This window comes from Clupea harengus, chromosome 19 (assembly GCF_900700415.2).
Source record: "Clupea harengus chromosome 19, Ch_v2.0.2, whole genome shotgun sequence".
In the NCBI taxonomy this organism is placed as follows: domain Eukaryota; kingdom Metazoa; phylum Chordata; class Actinopteri; order Clupeiformes; family Clupeidae; genus Clupea; species Clupea harengus.
Genome location: NC_045170.1, coordinates 12084566 through 12108420, shown reverse-complemented (window position 1 = coordinate 12108420; position 23855 = coordinate 12084566). Strand labels below are relative to the sequence as shown.

At 43.8% G+C, this 23855-nt stretch overlaps 1 protein-coding gene across 3 annotated transcripts in view; it reads left to right on the top strand.

Moving 5' to 3' along the window:
• The first annotated feature begins 2945 nt into the window (after positions 1-2945).
• Positions 2946-23855, top strand: part of oxr1b (oxidation resistance 1b) — a 69130-nt gene continuing 48220 nt past the window's right edge. For 2 of the 3 annotated variants that reach the window (XM_031586413.2, XM_031586411.2), the window contains exons 1-2: positions 2946-3151; positions 10562-10689. In XM_031586413.2, coding sequence (XP_031442273.1) covers positions 10673-10689 — 17 coding nt within the window. In that variant the 5' untranslated portion in view covers positions 2946-3151; positions 10562-10672. Of the gene's footprint in view, positions 3152-5143; positions 5205-10561; positions 10690-23855 lie in introns of all 3 variants that reach the window. The other variant, XM_031586412.2, reaches the window with a different exon arrangement.

The following is a 23855-nucleotide window of genomic DNA, read 5'->3' as shown; positions in this document are numbered from 1 at the left end:
TGTGTGTGTGTGTGTGTGTGTGTGTGTGTTGTGTGTTGGTGTGTGTATGCTTGTCTGTGGGTGTGTGTGTGTGGGGGGGGTACGCGGAGCAGAAGTGTGGATGGGATTGAGGGGATTGGAGGGGGGCAGTTTAAGGCATTACCACCGATCTTCCTCACGACTTCATGCAGCCTCAGTGAGGAAATGACATGTCATCTGGTTACAGATAAACCGCCCAACTGTCAAATCCGGGGTGCGCTGCGGAATTTGTGGGAATATGGCCGTTAAATTGCTTGGCTGCATACATGTTCACTGTAATTGATACATGTGTAACACCCTGGGGTTGACTTCTTGGGAGTCCTCAGTAATCTGCAGTAAAAAGGAACGATGCCTTCTGACTAAGCTTCTTTATTTTTGTCAGCAGTTATTGGAGTTAAGTACCTGCATCAGCACAATTCAAACCAGAAGTCCACAGGAAAAAAAACATGTATACACGAAATGCCTCAGATAGCACAACTCATTGGAAAACAATAATATATGAGGGCAAGAGCCTGCTGGAAATAGAAGGCCATTATTGGGACAGACCTCAGGAGCACACGCCTTGCAGAATGAAGGCAGGGAGTCATTCATCACTACTCATTTGCCTGTGATCCAGACTGTGGCCTCGGAAATTATATGTAATGGTTGTTCTGCCAGTAGCAAACGTTGAGCTTTTAATATAGGCAAAACGGATCCTTTTGAAACACGTTCACACCACTCCTAGACATCGCTTGAAGTAGTCAAACTAAGTTAGTTTAAAGTGCTTGAAAATATTGAATCAAGCAGAAAAACATCAAAAAGGAATGTGCTCTGTTGAACAAAGTGCCTTGGTAAAGGAAAGAAACAAAAAGGGGGGAAAGACAAAAGAATTACTTCAGGTCCTGGTTGTGCCAAGACATCCACTCTGTGCTGTGGCCTCTGTTCCTTTGGGCAAGGGATCCCATTAGTCTGGCTGTATCCATTTCATTCCATGTGCACTTGAACAGCCCCCTGCGACAGACTGGCTCAAAGCACCTTATTAGTGTCAGGGAACGGATTAGGTTACACACAACCTCAGTCCAGAACTTCCTCTCCCGCACTGAGTCCCCCTGTCGTCTTAATGTAGGATTAGGATCATTTGGGCCACGTTTGTAGCACAGAAATCCAGCCTGCGAGTACAGGACATCTAATCCTGTGTATAAAACTAAGCCACTTGCCTCCTTCTCCGTGTATGTATTAGATGTGTATGTGTATTGTCTATTGTGTAGTAGTAGGGTAATGAAAGGTAAACTCTCTTGAATTCAACGGCATGCACAGAATTGGATGCGTGCAGCATATGATTATGTGGTATACTGTTACACTGGTTGATGTACCTAATAGAAATGGAAATGTATGGCAGTAGTCAGCAAAGTCATTATCAACACTGTCAACAATGGCACAGCTGTGCATGTGTGCAGTTTAAAGCTGGGTCCCATCAACTGGGAGCACAACTCCAACCAACCCCTTAGAGAAAAGGGAGTTTTCCACCAGTAGAAGTCCTCAGGGCCCTTACAGGGAAGGACATGAACTCGTCGTTTGATTCGTCATTACCAATTAGGAGCCTCCACAGGGCTTTTCAAATTCACCAGGTACTCAAGCAATGAATGACCCATGGGTTGTGCCATTCAGAAAGTAGGATGACATGTTTTTCCATACATTTCACAGTCCCGTACCCCATGTTTGTAACCGCCGCCACGCCCCCTCCCCCTGCGCAGATATTCAGCCTACAACACTTTAAACTGAGAAATTGTCAGGGTATGTCACTAACCGCCACCGCCACACCCCCTCCCCCTGCGCAGATATTTTTCTTGGGCACGAAAAACCCCCGGCTACGGGCCCCCAAGACTCACGGGCCCAGGTGCAGCCGCACCTGCTGCACCGCCTATAGTTACGCCCCTGGTCCCAACACTGTTCCAATGTCTCTGTAAGGTGTATGAATGACATTGGTGTGGGGAATGGGGCACAAGACGAGTTCTGGCAGAAGGCAGAGACTTCCCAGCTAACCCACTGTCTGAGGGGTAAAAATGAAGCTATGAGCAGGAGGTGATCTGTCTGAGGCTTGGACCTTGGACCTTAGCACGTTCAGCTAAAGCTAACACAGCCAAAGCTAACACAAGGCCACAGAAATGGAATGCCCTGAGCTTGGGCAGGAGCAGCACATTCCCACTAAAGGGGTCCTGTCAGGCCAGATGAGCTCATAATCACTCAGGGCAATGCAGTGACTGTGTGATGGATGGCCCTGCCAGGGGGGAGGGGGGAGGGGAGAGGGGTAGAACACATCTCCTGACTCGTCTGTATTTCACAGCGTTCCATGCAGCTTGCAAAAGATGAACTCAGACTGACAACGGAGATCCTCTGACAACTTGTTCACATAACTAAATCATGCAAATGTATTGCACTTCAAATTGCACAGAAAAGGTGTGGTGAGACATTGTCAAGATGTATTGCTCTTCAGTTCTCAGTAGTATGGTTAATCGTAGATTACAATCCCGTTTGAAATGTAAAGTGTAAATAAAAGTATTTGAAATAACCATACAAATATATTTGCCACTATCTCTTATTAAGGCGTACTTGTCAGCTAGTTTGACGAAGTTCTCAGTAATAAATTGGTATTTTGAAACAATTTCGCTTTTAACCAAATGACATGTAAAAATGAATATTATAAGTCACTCTTCACTTAAGTGTAGCTGTGTACAGCCACAGCTGTAGCCCATTGCTGCATGAGAGTGAAGAACCACAATTATACAGCACAGCAAAATTCTGCATCACCCCCATATAGCTTCCAAATCCAAGGTAGCAAAATGTTAATTAATGTTAACAGGAAATGAATACGACCCGTTTTACAGGTCTATACAGGCGGGGTCTGCTGAGATGGATGTGGCTGCAAGCGATACACTCAATTTGGTTTGTTCCACTCCTCCCCCGCTGGACCAGCAAATGATGGTAGTTTCTACTGTTTGAAGAGAAGGTCAAAATGCCTGCGATTGCACTGTGCACCCGTGAAGACGCTGTTTCAGTTGGACCATGCGTGAGTGTCCCCGCTTTTCTGAAGATTATCCCTTGACAGCCCGATTTTAACTGACGGAAATGACACATCTATTAAGGCTGTTCTAAAGTAAGTAGTTACTGTCAATGTTTAAGTGTGTGGTAACTGCCATGTGCAGGGTACAACCGGCGTTGTTATGGCTGTAGGATGATGCATTCGCAAATATTAAACTATTTCATGATAAGTTAAGGCTGCATGTTACCGGGCGTAGCAGTTGCCGGAAAAGGTAAAAGGAAGGTTTGCTGGATGCTCCATGTGAAAAGAAATAGCCTAGCGTCATGAACAAATGTAAAGTCCATTCACCGAGCAGCCCGTCATCACTCAATCTCATTCATAATTTAGGTCTCTTTTAGTCACCGCTATACTGTTATTACCAACACAGGTCACGGTTTCCTTCTTTTGTCCCTTTTGTCAAGTTTAACTGTAGCCTAGAATACCAGCTTGCCAGACTGAATTATTTCCCCGATTCGCAGACTGGCTGTAGAATTTAAACAGCATATACGTCTCATGCTTAGGCTGCTGTTACATATTAACTACTGGCAGTTGGCATCCCCCAGGTATTCTCTGTATGCTTGAGCGCTGAACAAGCTATAGCCTGGAGGAGGAAAATGTGTATCGTTAATATGCCACGTCATGTCAACACCTTTTCCCCCAACATCATCTGAGAAGGCTAAACGCTCTTGTAAACATGGACACTACGCTGCAGGCAACTTGCAGCAGGACAGTAACCCAGCCTGTAAGTAGTGTAAATATATGGGCCGCAGCCCGGTACAGGCTGTGTGGGATATCCCCATCTGTAGCCGCTTAAGCACCGCTCTGCAACCGCACATCTCGTCACGACTCAAGGGTGGGTCTCGAATAGTAATTCAGGTTGTTTAAGCAGTGCCTTGAAAGTACTTAAGCGAATAGTTATGAGTAGGCTATGGCTGAGTTTTGTATGTTGTCTCTTATATGTTTTTTTTATGTGACTTCATACAGGCTACTTGTCGCAAAATGAATTAGTTGGCCTGTCTCTAGCCTTCCCTGTAATAGTGTTTCCTGTGTGCAATCTACCTCCTTTGCAATTTCACCTCATTCCGTCTAGTTCACTGTTTAAAAATAGACAGATTGTCACGATAAGCCTCTGGAAGGCTTTTTGCCATATCCTCATCTGTCACAAACAAAACGAGGCATTGTAGACCAGGGACAGTACATGGCGGTTCTGTTTCCCTGTGCAAACAGTGCCCTGGCAGGTTGCTCTGAAAAGCCTATTAACTATTCCATACCATAATAAAGCCAGCAGCATGGTCCAACGTGAGGCTATCATCAAATGCCGTGGCAGGGGCACCGTTTAATTCAGCTAGTTTTTAGTCATGTCTTTTTTTATTTACTTTCAGATTATTTGTATTTGTTTACAGAATATTTCGAAAATCCTCGCAAATGTGTCTAGTCAACGACAATGAAATGAAGGTTGAGATGCACAGAGATGTCTTAAAGAATTCTGTGTTGTATGTAGACCCGCTGGGCCTATGGCCTCTGCTTCCTTTAATAATTAAACATGCACAGTGTGTTGCTGTGCCTGGATAACCATGTACTGCATCAATTTACACAGCTTCGGAGTCCTGTTCTATGTTGGTCAACAACAATTCTGTAGGCACAATCATCAGAGCCAAGGCTTGCAGCTATGTTGCCTCACCTGTTGACCGTTCAGTTGTTTGGTCAGAATAAGTGAATTTAAGTGCAGGCCAATAAAGGTGCTTTTAGTCTGACTGTCAAAATAATTTACCCTATGTTCTCTGATCTGTTGCTTTTAGGCATCAGTGTTTTTTTATTTTATTTATATATATATATAAAAAATATATATATATATATGGCCAATTGGGTTGTCACATCCATTATTAATATTTGGTGAGCTATACTCACTAAATGGCTGTGTGTGTCTTCCACAGAGCCATAAATCGTTATCATAACCTGTTTACAGCAGTCACATCTGTGTTGAAAACCAGATTCACATTATAACTTTCTGTATGGCAAATGTGGTCTGAGAGACATCAAACAGAAACTTCTCCACAATTCTTTCAGACAAAACACTTCTTCAAGGCCGTACAGCTGGATTTCATCTTAGTGATGCTGTGTTGACATGGTCAGTGATCATTATTATTACATCACGTGTGGCTTTGATATGGGTGCACGTGGTACCATTTAGGTGTGGTCTTAAAATATTCACGTATCAATCTTAATGCTTCTCATCATGAAATCTTTTGCATGCACTGATGACAACGATCAGGATTTTTATAGAATATACAGCTGCACGAAGCCCATTTGATCAGTTCTTCAGCCTGCAGTCTAAATATAGCTGAAATGCTGTCTGTGCTGTCTACAGTCTGAAATGCTGTCTAGGTACACACCGTAGCAGCTGAGAGATTTTTCTCCTCTTGCATCATACAGATATTGTTATGTATCAATAAAGATTGTGCAATTCATGTAAACATCCTGCCAGATAATCACTAGTATTGAGGTACTCTTGTGATTGCTACTCTTAGGACCAGTTAGGTGTCGTTTATTTTATGCGTAATTACAAGAGAGGTCATGTGATTTGGGGAGGTGGGGCGGGTCGGTATGGGGTTGATGAAACTTGGTTTAAAGATAGATGGGTACTTTATTAATCCCGAGGGAAATTTAAAGGTGGAGTTTTGTCAAATTCATCAAATTGCTCCTCAGGGTCCTCTAGCTGTTCATTCAGTGTTTGAGCTAAAACAATAACTCTGGTGTTCATGCACAGTCCTGGCTCTGTAAATGGGAAAGAAAACATGGTGGCTTGTCCCGAGCCATAAACAAGCCCAGCCAATCAACATGGTGCCTCAGAAGCATGAAAGGGATGGGTGTAATGTGATTGGCTGTTGAGCTCAAACATCAACAACCTTTCGTGAAACTGAAACAAAATTGCAGACTCCATCTTTAACAGAACAAAAAGAAACTCCCCCTTGATGGAATTTGCCTCAGATTAATCGGCAGGCTTTTAGGACTCGCTGTCGCAACTGCTAACACCTCTACACCCCCCCACACACACACACAGACACACACACACACCCTGCCTCTCACATCCCAACCTTTGTGATTTTCATTTCCTTAATGAAAAAGGGGTTTTCAAATCTGAGTTCAGTGCTTTTTCCCTCAGGAGCAACAACAACTAGCGCAGCGTTTTTAATAATTAAAAGTTTTTTCTTTTTTATCCCCTCCCTTTCGCTCCATCAGACCAGTTTTAGTGATGGACTTTTATGGCCTCGGTGCTCAGGTCTCATGCTATCCTCAAAGCAGCGCTGTGACCTGCCTGTGTCCTCCCACGAACCCAGGCTGAGGTGGCCTTTCTGTGTTGGAGCTTCACCAGCATTGTTAGCATGGAGTTTATTGCTCAATGGTGTTCCCCCTTACTATTCCACAGATAGTCTTAAGTGCTGTGGTTCAGCATGAAAACGGTAGGTAGTCTCGCACTGAGGGGGATTTACCGCCACATACCCAGCTCGAGAGGCAAGGGTGGATTTACGTTGATAAACACGCAGTTACCTGGCACCCCTCTCCAGCTGCTCCCTTCGGCTCGATCTATGCAATTACACTGTGCCAACCCTCCGCCCGTCACCTTTCATTCCAGAATGTTCTGTCAAGAAAACATTTTCATGTTGGGTGATGTCTGACTCCATTGCTGTCGTCCTGATGCTAGGCAAGAAAGAGCTGCCATATTAGCAGCACCCATCTTATGGCTGCAGATTGGAGAGAAAATGGAGATAGATCTGTGATGTTGGCGCCGCTCCGTCCCCCACAGCCCTCTCCTGGAACATTTGTCTGCGGGCCAGATGCTGACTAATTAACACTGTCATCACGTTTGAGCCAGGTGTTCGCGATGTATTATTAGCTTAATGATAACTGTCGTTTCATGTCCAAATCCATAAACTTGAGGTTCCTATTTTGATTGTGCTGGCAGTAATCACCAGAGAGGAAGCTAGTCATGTGAGCCCTTTGCACAGATGTCTTCAGTTTAATTGTGGTTAGTAGTTAATGGACAGTATGGCGGCTGATTTATGAAGCTGCGTCTGTGTCTGGAGCATGTTTCTTCTGACTCCAGTATGCTGTGACTGGAGCTGAGATTGTCCATGTCTGCTAATAAAACAAAAATATCAGATTAGCTCTCTCCTACACACAGGGTCCCATGTTGGTTATAATCTGAATGACTTGTATTGTATGATTTGTTTGTTGTGAATTCATTTTTGTAGAGCTATTAGCAGCAAACTCTCTTTGAAAAATAATTGATTATGAAGCAACTTAAACCTATTTCTGTGCACCTAGCTATGGCAGTTGTGTCTATATAATGCCATTTTGAGCCAGTGAGCGCACCTTTGTCTGCCTCATCTAGGCACAACAGTGGCCCTGTGCTATTCTGGGCTCTATTAGCTTTCAGTAAGACGGAGGATGTGCTGTCTGCTCCTGCCCTATAACTCGCCGCCTCTTCTTCAGGGAAGAAGTGAAGACTCTGCCCCTCACGTCCACTAATGTTCTCTAGCTCTGGGCTCTTATCTGAGTAGACAGTCACTGGAAACAGGATGGGCAGGTTTAATTAATCTGAGTGGCAAACACTAAGATGGCCTCACGGTCTGTCTGACTGTTTGCCTGCCTGACTGTTGGTCTGTGTCTTGTTATGGTCACAGCTGCTCACTTACCTGTGGATGATGGCTGGTTTCTTTGGATCTTAAGCCTTGGTGATTTTATTATTTTTAACACGATAATTGTTTCAAATAGATGTGGCATACTTTGTGATGTTAACAGTCGGAAAAAAGGAGGATTATGCATCCCCTAATGGAAGCCGTTGAATTAGTAGTGGAAATCAAAACTCATTATGTCTTTTTTTGGCCTCCATATACCACCCAAGTTGAAGGGAGGAGTGTATTATTATTATTACTATTATTATTATTATTATTATTATTATTGTTTTGACGCAATTTGACAACCCTGTTTAAAATATGTTGAATATTTTCTTACATTGCTTTCGAAATATGATTTGCTTTCAACGTTCTCATTCCTCCTCTCAATTTGCACTTTCCCAAGGGCGCCATCTGTTGCTCAGGCTCTGCAGTATTTCTTGGTGGGGCTTGTATTTGTAAATGTTATTATTCATATCCTATTACACAATGAGATGGATAGGCTTGCCTATACACATCTGTTTTCCATCCGCTTTAAGTAACCCACTGAGACCAGGAATGGTTTTCATCATTTGCAGTAAAGTCCGTGTGCCAGGCAGCTTTCGCAGGGGTTCCAGCCAAAAGACGAATGCTTTGGTTGTTTGTATCAGATGTTATGACCACGTCCTTCTAAAGGCATGCCCGGGGGGTGGGGGGCACTTGTCGTGATCGAACTCTTATTCTTGAAAACAGTTGTTTGTTCCTAGTAGTACACAGAGTAATGATGCGTATGATGTGTTTGCGCCATGGATAGATGTGCATTAAGAGCTTTCCTCTTGCATAAATCCATCACAGCTCTGCTTTGTGGATTTTTTTTTTTTGTCATCTGCAAGGTCTCCTTCCGTGGGGATTATTTTCCATTTATTTGTTTCTTTTTTTTGTGTAAGCTGAGTGACGCAGCATCTTTCTTGGAATGGCTGAAATATCCGAATAACAAGCAGCTTCTCTCATCTATTCATCAATCAACCTAGAAGATGCCAAGCTATCATATATTTTTTTTATCATTCAATATCTGTCAATCCATCTTCCTCTGCCTGCCTCTCTGTGTTTGCCGAGGCCCCATTTTTATTTTGGTCTCTAATCTGCCGCCTCTTTCCTCACCATTGTTTGTGGGGGAAGGGGGAGGAAGATGGCCTGATAGAATATCACTGACTTCATTCAGTGCAATCAGCATCGGAGCCCGCTCTCCCCGAGTCCCTCGTCATGTATAATGGATATGGGCCGTGCTTGAGTGAGTCCGTGGCCCTTCTGCGCTTCATGTGTACGTCCGTCAGATTTGCTCCCAGCTTCTCAGCTTTTGTCGTTGTCTCAGCATCTTCTTAATAATTTTTATTTTGGTGATCAAACCTCTAATTGGTTGTGGGTGGCTTGTGATATGTTGTAATCAGAACGTGTGTGTGGGTGTGGGTGTGGAGGTGTGAGTTAGTCAGTGCGAGAGAGCAAGAGGGAAGCTGATCAGCTGAGGTTGAAGGTGGGGGTATCTTATTAAAACAGCAGACCTATTTTTCACTTGCTTCCACACGCTCGGTGCTCTAAAATAGGTCTCATCGGCCCCTGGTATTAATTATTAAACACTCTCCTCCAGTAGGCTAACCTTTTCATGAAAAAGCAGAGGCCTCAATGGGAATGGGTTTACTTACAGCACACCAGGCTCGTTAAGGTAATTAGACACCGGGTCATCCTATCGCTTGTCATCCTGGACGGCTTTGATGTTTATCTTGTCTTCTCTTCGACGTGGATGGTAACAAATCAGAAGCTGCTGATCCGGGGCAGGAACTTTATATGTGGGCCCTGTGCACAGAAGTATGTTTGAGTATTTATGGAGTACTTATGCTAGTTATTGCTTCAGATGTTTCATACATTTAATACAGGCAGAGCAGAGTGCTCCCAGAATCACCCGGCCCGTCTTTGCATGCAAGAACTACTAACGGTCAGCTGGGATTGCACCAAGACATAAAGTATCTCTTTTTAGAAATATGTTGTGAAAAAAATGCCTGACATTTTAAGCTAGTTGCCTTTATCAGGGCCAAACAATTGTCCCTTTTCCAGCATGACCGTATTTATTCTGAAGTTCTTGAAGTCATTATTCTCAAGCAGGGAGGGGGGATTTCTGACAGCTTTTAGCTTCCGCTGATGCAGTCTCTCTCTCTCTGTGCCAAATGGGGAAGAGTGCTGCCCAGTCACCCGCTGCAGTGAGGCTTTCAATCCAAAAATATCTGCACATCCTCAAGCCTTCAAGGCTCAATTTTTCTGGATGAGTGTGTGTTTTGTTTGCGGGATGAAAATAGTTTGCCTTTTCTTCTTAAGCACCGAGTAAGCTTCTGAGCATGGAAGCTTCTGACGCTTGCTGTGATATAATGCTGTGTGGAACACAGAAACTGTTTTGGTCACGGTCAAATGGTATTATCTCTTTCTCTCTCTCTCTCTCTCGTCTGTGTCTTTCTCTCTCTTCCCTCTATCATAAACTCTCTTCCCTTGTCTTTCACTCTTACACAATCTCTCTTTGTTCTCTCAGTCTCTGTTCCTTCCCTCTTTTCTCCCTTTTCCTCTTTTGCCCTCTCATCCTCTTCTCTCTCCCCCCCACACACTGTCTCAAAGGGAAGTTCATTTGACTTGTGTGTGTGTGTGTGTGTGTCCTGTGTGTGTGAGGGGGAGAGAGAGACACAGTGTTAACCTGACACCATCAGGTAGAGCTGGTGATCCTATGGCTGTAACCTAACCTCCTCTCCTCTCCTCTCCTCTCCTCCCCTCCTGCGCTCCTCCGTCTCAGGTCTGCAGCTGAAGGCTTGAAGGCTGGTCACCGCGGCTGTTCCTTCTGCATCGTCTCCGGGACCAGTGGGACCACTTCACCGTGTGCTGAGGGGGTGGAGGCTTCGACAACATGTTCAGCACTAAGAGGTCAGTGTCTGAGTCGAATGGTAGATGTGTGTGTGTCTGTGTGTTTGTGTGTGTCTGGTGTGTGGGAGCGTGTCTTCTTGAGATTGATTCCTGGGCTTACAGTCCTGCTCAATATGGAGAAACGCAAAGCTGTACTTACGGCATTCGTGCAATTAGCAAGATGGAGAGAGGGGACAAAACCGGATTGGACCAAGATGGAGAGAAATGAGTAAAGCATAGTAAGGTGGATAAGGTAAGGAGCTGTTGAGAGGAAGCAGGAGAGATAGGCAGGGGGAAAGGTGCAGTGAGGGTACCTGTGTTGCCTTTGAGAACAGGCTATGGAATTATGATCAGGCTCGGTGTATTGATTTTAGGACCGATTTCATTTAAGATTCTTTTGCTTCTTCAGTTCAAACATCAACTTTGCAGACTGTCTGTTAGATGTAACAACCTGCAGAAGAGGTTGCCGGTAGTTGCACCACATTCATTTTGATTGCGTTCAAAAGAGAAGTTCAGGAAGAGCGTGACATGTGCCACGCCTCTAGCATCAAACTCTTGTCCGGTAACGTATTCGCAGCCTACCTGTTCAAGCCGTGGCGTTCGCTTCTGCGCTCGCTCTCAACCCACCACCTCCCCTTATGCCTCCCGTCTGTCTTGATTAGGAGTGGAATAAGATTTCATGCCTGTGCGGTCGCCTCGTACTCGATCCCTGCAAAGCACTTCAGGACCCTGGCTAGAGACCTCGGCAAAATCGCTTAGGCAAATTTGGAACGTGAAACTCGTGAATCATGAGTTATTGATGCTACATCGCTGATCAGAGAAAGCTGTGGGGGGAAATTATTTGCGACAAGACCACTTTGTCATAGCGCCGCATGAATCAGTTCAATACCGCTGGAATTCATTTCAACCTCACACTCGCTTGCACTTTTTTTAATTTGTTCTCCCGTATTTTTCTCACATTTATGTCACAAGCACCTTCACGCTGGAAGTGTTGGTTGTCCTTTTTTGCTGATTCCAGTGTTTTTCCTGCTGATGAAAAAGTAATTCGGCACAGCACAGCACAGCACAGCACAACACGGGGCTTCGCCTCTTGCCCAGTGCACACCTAGCGGCTCAGATTACACCGGAGGAAGCGGCGGCTATCCTGGCTGACCTGTCACTGCGAAGTGGCACATCTAATGAGAAGCGGATTCAGGCCGCGCGGCCGTTGGCTATGGGCCCTGCCCGAGCTAGCCATCGCCGCTGAGCTGTCACCGGCGGCCTCCAACCAGTGCCAGCAGGTGAGGTCAGCCAGGGAGTGGCCGCATGTCACTGATGGCCCCAGACGTCAGCTTCTGCGCACGCAGGGAGTGGGTTGAGGCTGAAGGCCGCTAGTTGGACACATGTCGATGAATGTGAATTTGTTTGTCCTGAAGTGGCAAAAGTGGGAGGGATGCACTCAATCTGCCAGCCCGGGTGGTTTATGTCATCAATCTCAATTAGGGAGAGAGCTTGTGGTGTTGATGAAGGCAGCGTCAGCGGTTTGACCTGATTATGAGGAACACATCTCTACCAATGTCGATTAAGGAATGCAGTGACTGAATAATTCACCAACACTGTAGAACACCTGGAATAGCTGCAATGTTTCTTTTTATGGGAGACCTGGAGTTGATTGCTAGACATTGCCGTGTTGTCCAATTGTCCTTGGTTTGAAGGACAATTAAGTGTGTGTAATGGTTTGTGGCAATTGCTTTGTTTGTATACGAGTATAACATACACTCTCACACTTGCTTGCTCACTCAGCCCCCCCTTCCACCCACACACACACATACACACACACACACACAGACACACACAGACTGTGCCAGACAGTAGCCCATTTTTCAGACAGGAGTTTATTCCCTCGAGCTTTGCTCCTTAACACACAGAAGCACACAAAGTGACAGTTTTCTGTGCCTCAGGGACGCAGTGAAAGATTCTGGATTTTCCATAAACAGCGAGAAATGTGCGCTTTCAGGGCCATCCTGGGATCTTTTAGCTCTATAGGTGGGGGTGGGGGGAGAACAGACTGCACAGTGAACTGTCAGCTTCAGCCTGGTCGCTTATGATTCAGCAGAGATGCTGAAACGGCCAACGTCGAGTCATCGTTCCTCGAGGGGTTGGGTCGTGGAAGGAATAATCTGCATTCAGCAATCTCCACTGATGGCATAAAGACGTAGAAGGTCCGAGAATGCACGAGAAGGAAAGATTGCTCTGTCTCTCCCTCTTTCATTCTTGTTCTGTCTCTCCCTCTTTCCTTCCCGTTCTGTCTCTCCCTCTTTCCTTCCCGTTCTGTCTCTCCCTCTTTCCTTCTCTTTCTGTCTCTCCCTCTTTCCTTCTCATTCAGCCTTTTGAGCTTTGTTTTTTTTTTTTTTTTTAAATCTATTTTAATGTTGTGTGTGTGTTCTTTTTCCTTGACTGATGCAGTTGAAATAAAGGACTTTAAAGCCATAACTGACTTTCTCTTTTTCCCTTGCTGTACTCCTATAGATTTCCACCTTCCTGGGACTTCCTAGCTATATTGTTCCATGAAATTTAGATCACAGATTTAAGGTTGTCGTGTGTGTCTATATATATATATATATATATATATATATATATATATATATAGCTCTTAAGTGCATCACCCTCTGTCTTGTTAACAATATTGCCAACCCAGCATTATGTGTGATGGCATGCTCTTTGTAGTATGGCCATTTCACTAATGCTTTGGTTCTCTCACAGTCGCACTCTGGTGCAACATATCCCAGAGGTGTGTGTGTGTGGACTAGGTGTTTTACTTCAGTGCAATCGATTAGGCTTAAGAGTTCATAGAGGGAGGCAACACAGTAGTGGGGTGGGGGTCAGAGTGTTTTATTTTTTTATGGCGTAGTAGTCTAGATGTTGGGACACTAATCATTAGGTGCAGTTTTGCTCCTGGGTTCTGGGAAAAGCCTTTCTGGCATTACATAACAGCCCCATCTGTCATCTGTTATAATAAATGTTCCCATGTGGCTGTCCAGATATGCACACTCAATCTCAGCAACAAGTTAGAAGATGAAATATCCCCCCTGAAGCAGCAAGGCCAGATTTAATGGCCAGCTTCATTGCATCGCATCACATCACAGTGACTCCCGTTTTCCCTCCATGTGTGGATGCTGCTCGTTCATGTGCGCACTTAACTTTCCACCGCTCCTTCCGCCACGTTTTTGGGAATAATCTTCATGAAGACGAGGCCCATCGTTTTTCCCATTATCTCTCTCCAGTCTGTTTTCCCTTGCCTCCACAGAAGTGCATGACCTGCTTACATCTGTGGTGGTGTTAAAGCTGCAGTAGGCTGATGCTGAGAGGTGTGAAATGAGGTTTTGAAGGGGCTTTTTTGTGTTGTTTTTTATTCTTCCAGTGAGCGCTGTGTTTGATGTCGCTTCTCTCTAGAGAAGAAACACTGCAGCACTCCCTCAGTCTGACAGAGGCCTACAGTTAGGCCTCTGTCATTTCATCAACAGGCATGTCCCTTTTGAACCAATTTCATTTCAAGGACCGCTTGATGATTGCTTTGTCCTTCACCCTCCCACCATTCGAAAGACAGGCTATCTATTTGGCTCTGTCCAGCAAAGTTTTGTTTACGAGTGACTGTCAATGGCAGAAAGAATGTTCCAGAGCTGAGGTGCAGCAACAGATAAGGGTTAGAGTTCACAAAGTAATGGAACAAAATGGAGTAAAACAGACAGCAGGTGGCAAATACAAAAGGCCACGCAGCATAATCATAGATGAAGGATGACTTTAAATGGCCCTTTTTTGAAGAACTGAAGCTACAGTCACTCATTGAAGGCCAGATAAATGCGTGTTCCCTCCAGAGTCCTGCCATGCAGTTCCTCCAAGGCAAGGTACTTTAATGTGATTAAATGAAACACTGAATCAACCCCCGTCTCTCTCTCTCTCTCTCTCAGCGGATCGCATGATATGGAAATCCCCTAAGGGTCAGGGTGTGTGTGTGTGAGGAGATGGAGTGGGGTGGAGGGGGGGTGGTACAGGGAGATGTTGATTTAATCTAATGTGCCAGCAGTTGCAGCTGCCCCCCCCCCCCCCCCCCTCCCAGCAGCGATCCAGTGGTCAGCGCTGCAGAGAATCCAAAAGAGCAACAGCCACGCTCAAGGGAGGACGAGCATGTGACCTGGAAGTAGATCTCACTTGCTCCTGAGGTCACTGATCTCAAGTCAAGGCCATGTATGGGATTCAACTGATTCATCTGATACAAGATGCCTACGTAACAACAGGGACTACTCCATTATACCACCTGCCTTGTTCTTGCTATGTTGACAACTGTTCCAGTTCAAAATTCCTTTAAAAGAAAAATATATATAGCAAATTTGGTAACACCATCTAAGCTAAACTGGTTCAACACATTTTTTTTTTTAACTCTGAACTATTGATTTTGGTTTTGCTGATATTTGGTGTTTTTGCTGAATATGCTAGCGGTTGAAGAAAGGTAATGGTCAAGACCTTGTGGCTTATTAGTCGGCTGCCTCTTGGGCTGAAGGGACCGTTGTATTTGCTTTGGCCTATGCTTCTCACAAAACGAACACCAACCAGAGAACATAAACCATGATTTCTTCCCTTCCCGATGTAATAGTAGTAATACTGGCAACCACAAAACCTTTTGGGCTTGGAGACAACATTGTGGTTAGTCTGAGGGGAATCCTTCTCCGATGGTCTGCACAATGCACAGCCGTAAGTTATTATGTGACATGACACAGGGTTGTCAAAAAAAGAATAAAGTTCATTCAATTTAAGCAGTTGATTTGAGGGTGAGGTAATGGGAATACATTTTGCTCATATGTTCTTCTACATTGGAGCACAGCTCTTAATCTCGAGCAGACATGTTTAGCTCTGCTTTTGAATGGGCAGCACACCTACTTTTGCACTTTAAAATCAACTTCATCTAAGCCGTTTAAGAGCTAATTTTAATATGGTTTTTTTTGTTAAGCAAATGGGCCAAAATAATAGACTCACTGGACATTCTTTTAGGTTTATTGGTGCATATTATTAAGGATTACTGGCAACTATCAAACTTCTTTACCTTAGTTGAGAAACTTTTGTGTCGCTTTTAACAAGGGCATAAAGATGCATCTTAATCTCCTAAAATCTCTTTTTTTTTCATTTTAATGGGATTTTTATTTCGGGAAGGAATCACTTTCATCTGACTCTTTCTCCACGTCCAACTAAGTTATTCCATTAATTTTTTTTTCATAATTGCTTCTTCAGATCGTCACACTTCGGTGACCTGCAGACATAAGCAGCGCGAGCTGGTCAGGCTACACACGGCCTGCTTTCATCATCGAAGCTGCGCAGTCTCGCCACCATGCGTTCTAAAATTGATAAAGAGTGTACATTGTTGCACTCTAAAGGTCATCTTCCAGGGGCGTTCCAGTTTGTCAACCCCTGAGCCATCTCATTGGCAGGAAACGATTAGCGGAATGGCGCCTTTTTATGTTTTTTTTTTTATGATTTATCTTCTCCCGGCCCATGAATCCCAATCTGCCATGTCTCCGTGAACCATTAATTGAAAGTGTAATTTGCATAAGAAAATACCTCTTATCTTGTTCTTGCTGAATAAAGGTGTGTGTGTGTGTGTGTGTGTGTGTGTGTGTGTGTGTGTGTGTGTGTGTGTGTGTCTAACAAGGAAGTTGTAATGAGAACAATTCACATTCCATATCTCTCATATGTGATTGTAACAACTGATTTTTCCACCATGGACATTTTTCAAAATCTGCACTGGTGAGGAAATAATCTCCATGCCTTAATGCACTAGATCATACATCTTCAGGCAACTCACAAAGGCCTTATGATTTCCAAAGCCTCCATTCTCCAAACTTCTCTTTTCCAATAACTGGATTTTTTTTGTTTGTGTATGTTTTGTCTTGTAAATAAATGGACTAATTAATTGAGTGGCAAGAACCTAAAGTCAAAGTCTTTCCGAAAAACTGACTTGAAGCCCTACTAAAACTGCACTAGCGCTGGACCATGTGGTTAGCCTGTTGTTGACCTCCTTTCCTCAGGTTCTCAGAAGCTGCTATAGTTCAGTCTCTGTGCCTTCACTGCGCCATCACTGCCCAGCAAGGACTGGCTGGCTAAATTGATTTGAATTGGTTGCCTGCTAAATTGGCTTGCTCCTGTTGAATGACCTGCTATAATGCGCCTTGTACTGTTTTGTTAGTGTGTGTGTGTGTGTGTGTGTGTGTGTGTGTGTGTGTTGTGTGTGTGTGTGTGTGTGTGTGTGTGTGTGTGTGTGTGTGTGTGTGTGTGTGTGTGTGTGTGTGATTTGAAAGGCTACTTACAAGTAGACTTTTTTTGACTGGTCAGATGTACATACTGTTTGACACTTGAACATATTTTAGTCTTGAGAGTAGCATTTAGTTAAAATGATGACGCATGACAAAAGGAAGGTGCAAGTTATCATAAACAGGTGGGGTTGTACCATTAGATGTATGTAAGCTGCCCTCTCAGCTCATAAATGCATTTATTTTTGCCATTGGCCTCGGTTAGGAAAACAATCCGAACTGCGTGCCCAGCAGTCACAGTGGCAGAATTGTTACGTAATTGTTATTGTTGCCATTTTTCTTCTATTGATGTGTTATTGCCAAGGGACTCCCCTCTCTCCCTCTCATTTAGCTCACACACAGTTTTAATCAGGGCTCGATGGATGGTCAGTGGATTTGTGCTGCTTGTTCAGCGTGAAGTTGAGGGCCTACAGACTGAAATCATAGAACTTCACTCGAGGAAAGCTGTTACACACACACACACACACACACACACACACACACACACACACACACACGTCCCTCCTGGAAGCTTCACATCGTCCAGGGAACAACATCCCCAGTGTCTGCCTGTCAGCCCCCTTCAGAGTAAACTCACAGTGACAACGGCAGACTTCACTGCATCTCCCGGCAACATGAAGTTGGCAGGAATTAGGACTTTTTCAAAAATGTCTGTCTCCCTTCTGGGGACAGTTTGGGTGGCTGACTCGGAGCATTAGTGCTAGCAGTCACAAACGAGAATCACTCAAGAGGAAAGGCCATTCCGTTGCTGGTATTTTTCAGAGAGCTCCTGTTGCTTCAACATGACAGTGTTGAGTTTCCATACAATGACTTGCATGTAGCAGTTAACTGAATTATTACATTATTTAATTCTGTGTTTTCCCCCATAGCTCTCTTTGTAACAATGACCTGGGCTGGGCCTGAAAAGTGGAAAGTTTTGAAACGCTATCACACTGTAATTGTCATGGGGCGGGGTAGCTTTAACTCCTCCTCCATGTTTTTCTCCCCTTCACACATCGCATCCCACCTCCACACTCTTTCTTTCCACCTTTTGTCCCATCGCTTTCCCAAAACTAGCCTTTACTGATCACATCGTCATTAGGTGTGTCCTGTAGCACCATCTTAAATCTGCCTTTAGTCGAGTTTCTTTGCAATATGAAGTCAAATGCATTCCAAATGTTGTGTGCATGCATGATGCAGTGAATTCAAAATGTGTTTTTGTCAAAAAAAAAGAACCCACAGTGACGGCTTTGTGTCCTTGCGTATGAATGCCAATGGACTGAAGCCCCTCCAGCTCATAATGGTAACCCATGTGACCTTGGCATTGTCAGTGCTGTGCTCTGCCTACTGAGCCATGACAACTTTTTAACACTACTGAGGGACCAACAGCTGTTAGTGCTGTTGCATAATGGTCATCCAAGGAGGCCCTGGAAGCATGTAGATGCTAGGCTTTGTTCATAATACGAGCAGGGCAGGTTCAGAATTAAACAGTCAAATGACAAGCTCAAGGGAAAGACTCTGTGTCCTTTAGACGGTTTTGCTTTTTTTGTGTGACTTTGATGGTTTCTAGCTTTGGAGTACTTTTCCCACTAGCACTTAAGTGTGGATGACTACATAAATCTACTGCACATAATGTAATGCATGTCCCTCTCTCACTCCAAGTATGGACACCCCTTTAAAAGTCTGTCTTTGTTTTAAAATATGGGACGGCCTAAAAGCATTCGTCATTTACTTGATTGAGAGAAACGAGGCAGCCAAGAGGATTCCAATCCACTTCTTGCTCTCACCAGATAAAGTGTTGTTTCTATGGCTGTTGTTCTTCTCCCTGTTAAAGTGCCATCGTTAATCACCAGGGAGATGGGCTTCGCCTTTTATTCTCTTCACCTGACGGGACCCTCTTGTATGGACTCTGCTCACCTGTCCAAGGTATCTCACCTGAGATTCACCCACTAAACAGGGCACGGTTATCACCTGTGGATTATCAAGAGTCTGTCCGGTTAATGACCGTATGGAGCTTTTAACGTGTCATTCATTTGTTTTGCAAGACAGTTGCAGCACTGATGCTCACCGGTGATTTCTGGTGACCTTGAGTCTTCTCACGTGAGAGAAAAGCTCTCTCTTTAGAGAAGGGCCTGAAGACGGCGAGACAAAGTTGTTAGCCGAGCGGCTAGTTCAGTTGTTTAGAAGTCTACCGCATGTGTGAAGGATCAGTGTTCTGGAATGGGCAACTAAGCATTTAGCATCGAGGGCTCCGTTTTTGGCTGCAATCCTTCCCCTGAGCCTGCAGGATTTGCCTCTGCCTCTGCCTCTGCCTCTCTCCTGTTGGTGGACTCCTGGGCAGGAGTTAACTGGCTTATGGCTTCTGCGCCACCATAGAAACTTCAACGGGGGATTGCTGGAGCTTACCGAGTCCAGTGGGGGAGGAGGCGTTTTTCCATCCTCAGATGGAAGTGCTAGTTATGTTCTCTTTCCTGGGCTACAGATGGATGGGATGTAGCTGAGATTGTTATAAACAAAGGCCTTTACAACTGTACATGACTGCATACTATTTTTTACACATGTACCTAAAATTCAGTGATGGCTGTAGAAAGAAAGATTGCAGAAATGCATATACTGCCAAATGAATATTCTACTGCCTGTCATGAAAATTATATTTTAAGGTGAATTTGAAAAGGTTTTGTGGCTAGGTTGGCCTTTTGATTCTGTCCACCAGACGCAGAATGTCTAAAGTAGAAGTCTTGACTGCATCAAATGTTGGATATGATTGCACTGGATGTTGGAAGCCATCTTACGATGTAAAATTGATTTAATTGACACAATTTAATTCCCCTTGCAAACCTCCTATGACGCAACAAGACACATTTACGGTATGTAAACCTTGAAGCTTTCATGGGGTTTGTGTCCTTTCAAGAAATAACTTCATGTAAGTTCTTTAGAGCCACAGACCTCCTCCTCCTCTTTTGGTGTTTTGCACCTGACAAGTTTCGCTATTCTCACTCATTACGCAAGTTGTTATTTACAATTCATGAGGTTCTGCTCCGAGTTCTCCAGTGTAGCATCCCCTTAACCAGAGAGGTGAGCCCCAGTCCTCATTACGCATTCATGGCTGATTTAATTAGAAACGTGGATGAAACACTGCTAAACACCTGTTGTTCAGCGCACAGTGAGTCCCTACTGTATGGATGGAGACACATAGGCACTCATTCACACAAACAGAGAAGGTATCCTCCCCCAGGAACCTTAAGCCAGTGGTGAGAATGTTCTTCCTCTTGCCTTGCTGTTGAGCCCTGGGCCCTGGTTGCATATAATTGGTTGTTGTTAGGGGTGGTGCTTAGTTGCAAATTGGCTTGCCAGTTTGTGTTGCGCTCTTTCATCTTCAGAGGATACGCTTGGCGCATTGACCGAGGTCTGAGGGTTGTTGTTCCTGGGAAAACCTATGCAAATTCAAGTTTTTTGTCCATTTCAACGATGGAACCAGTTCTTCAGGCCTTATGGTATGTGTGATTTTGAGCTTTTCCATGTTTGTCTGCGGCTGTGTCCGACTCTTAATCTGTTCTCTGTGGAAAAATTATCCAACCTCCGAATACCTCCACATATAAAAAGCAAATAATTACTTCCGCTATGTTGTCATCTTATAGCGATTGTATCTAGGGGTCCTCTTCTAAAAACTACTTGCTATACTTTAATCTGAACCAAGACTCTTACCAATGTTTACAAACCTTATGCCTTTCCTGGTCTCTGTTTCATTGTCTGAATTTCTAAGTCAAATATGTAGTTGGAAATGTTTATATTTAATATGATGGGGTTATTGGCTGAATGTGTTTTATGTACAGCAGAGAGTTAACACATCACATAGAAGTTATCCATATTTCAAAATATCATGAGCGGTAGACTTTCCATCTCTTGTGTGACTTCTATGACTTGTGTACCCTGGGGTTGAGGTCCTCTGACAGTAATTGTAGCTGGATGGCTGTCCTCTAAATACTGCATGTATACTTGTGTTTGAACCAAAACTGTCACTATGTTCTCACAGATTTTAAAACAAAATAGTCTGCACTTTCAGGAGGCATGTTTTGTTCAATTTCTTTCTTTTGGTCTTTATTTCTGTCAAATTCAAAGTGGAAAATGTTCATATTCAATATGGACATATTTAATGAAGCTGGTTATTGGCTGAGTAGTTTTTAATGCATATTCTCTGCCATACATAAAACAATAACATTTTGATAAGTCAACACTATTTTCAGCTCTGGTGCACAGAAACTGTCTTAGGCAAAGCATCTTTGAATAATTTAACAGGTTCATCATCTTTTCTTCGAAATTCCCAAGCATATGTGTCAAGGCATGTAGACAGGTCTATTTTTAGCTCTGGTAAAGCAGATGGTGCCTGTATTGTTCAGCAGTCTTTGATCTTACAATATAGACTTTCCATATAGTAATGCATACAAACGACTGTTGTTGTATCTTCCCTAAATGTTTTCCTTTCAATGTCATAGCTTGTTTTGGCGCCCTCCCTTCTGTGGCACTGCTTAGTTATAAGTGGTCTTAATTGAAAAACTGCATCATTTTACTGTTTATTGGTTTGGAGATTTAATTGACATGGTTGGTTGTTATCCCATTAGTTCTTGAAGCTAAAACCACATGTAAAGCATTAGCTAGAAAAATACATTTTTTTCTTTATTTTTAGATTTATTGTTTGTTGCTCTGACTGATGATGCAGTATGAGGCTGGGGAGGAATAGCTGTGCATGTTGTGTATCAGATGGTAATATGATATGGACTACATGGGTAAAATCTCCCCTCTTGCACTTAAAAATACAGACCACATGCATGGCGATAGTTGCTGAAAATATTGACGGCATCATTGGTTACTGCAACATGTCTTTCTTGCATGCATGCAGAATGCTGACTTATCTCTCCACACCTAAGGGATCACTCCAATACATTTGCTTAAAATGGGGGTTGGAAGACAACTTTGACCTTAATTTGCTTGTTGGCAAATGCTTGCTGGTGACTGCATGGTTTTAAGATGGTTTACCTGCCTCAGCACTGAAGGCCCTCACCGACGTGATAGCTGAGCTCTGGGCTTGAGCCGGCATGACTGGCCTCCTCGTCAGGACAGAGGTTAATGTTTTACAGCTAATGGCATTGAGTGCATTTCGCTGTACCGTGTGTCCTCACTGATGGGTTTATATACACACACACACACACAGAGACACACACAGATACTTAACGGAGTGCAGCTGAGATTAGTTGTTACTGCAGGGAGCCCCCTTTTTTTCTCTCAACCTCAGTACTTAGTAATGGTTGTTTTGCTAATAATATTCTACACACAACATCAGTGGCGATTTTACCCTGACATTTCTGGTGGGGCAATTTTGTATGACTTCATGTCACCGTCAAAAAACTAGAGGTAGCTGATTATTATAAGCAGTAGACCAGTAAGATATGTTATGGGTTGCATTTTGAGTGCCAGCAGGGATCAGAAATCCTATTTCAAATACATTTCACAAAGATGTTGCCTATAATACAGCATTAAAGTAAAATGATTGCAACAAAGTAAAAAGATTACACAGACACATAGCTCAAATAACTTGACTAATTTATTAAGCTTGTGGCACACGTGTGGCATACAATATGAAGCGAAAGGCACAACTTAAACAAATAACAGCAACAAAACATGCTGCTAAATGAACAAAACTTTGTCCTTGCAGATTGCATTGATACATCCATCAGCTCCACAAAAAAAAAAGGTTTGACTCACCAATGCAGATCACTTAAATAGGAAGTTGGCGCGGTGGTTCTTTGCTTGAGCAAACCTCTCGATGACTTTGCTGTTAAAATCCACCAGTCCATGAACAAACGGGTTTTCAATGGAAAGCATGGGGAGGGCGTTCAGTCCTTTTGTGTGGACCCAAATGTTTATTTTCTAATTTATCTTCCAACGACAATGTACAACTAGTCTACATTATTCATTGTAGGCTGAATTAAAACACTTCCAAAATACTCGAAAACTAGTGATAGCTAACTAGCAGTAACGTTACTGGCATTGATCTGTCTGATTTTGATCTGACCTATGTTTTTTTTTTCTTAGTCACGGGGTACAGGTCTCGCGGTTTTCGCATTATTCCAGTCTAGTTGCCAGGCAGATTTCGTGGGGCACATCTGAAAGTGCCCCACCGCTCAATGTTAACTTTGGCCTGTGTGGTTCACGCTCATTGGTGTTTCCATGGGAACGGTGGGGCAGCGTGGGTTGTTGCCCCACCGGAAAGGGAGGGACAGCGGAGAGCAGCATTTCACAGCGCAAGCACACAGACAGAAAAACACACAAATCAAATTACTCCAAAACAAGACTATAATGCTTGTGAGTCAAGTTTATTCACACACATATTCACGCTACTTTGCATAAAAAAAATATATATATTTTGCCGCTAAGTACGAATGTATTGAGCTTTCTGCACAACAGCGTCATCTGGATCTGGTGGGGCAGTGCCCCACCTGCCCCTAATGTAGAAACGCCACTGCACAACATTGAAAAAAAGTCATATTTTTTGGGGAGGTGGGAACAGTATACAGATATAAGTTATGATACAAAATGCACAACCATCTGGTCAAAGTAGTCCTAGCCAGAGATTTCTAAACCTTTGCTCCTCCCTCTCCCTCTTCCCCCATCACCTTCTATTCCTGCGTGAGACTCTGGCATTCTCGAGGCCTAAGTCCCTGATCTTGAGCTTCTCTGAGTGACTGATTAGTGAAGTTAGAAGCAGAAGCTCACTGAGAAACTTCAGAAGGGGAATGGCTCTATAATGTTGCCCAGGTTGTTCAGTGAGGAGGATCAGAGAAAAAAGATTTGCTTTTGACCACATATCAAGTA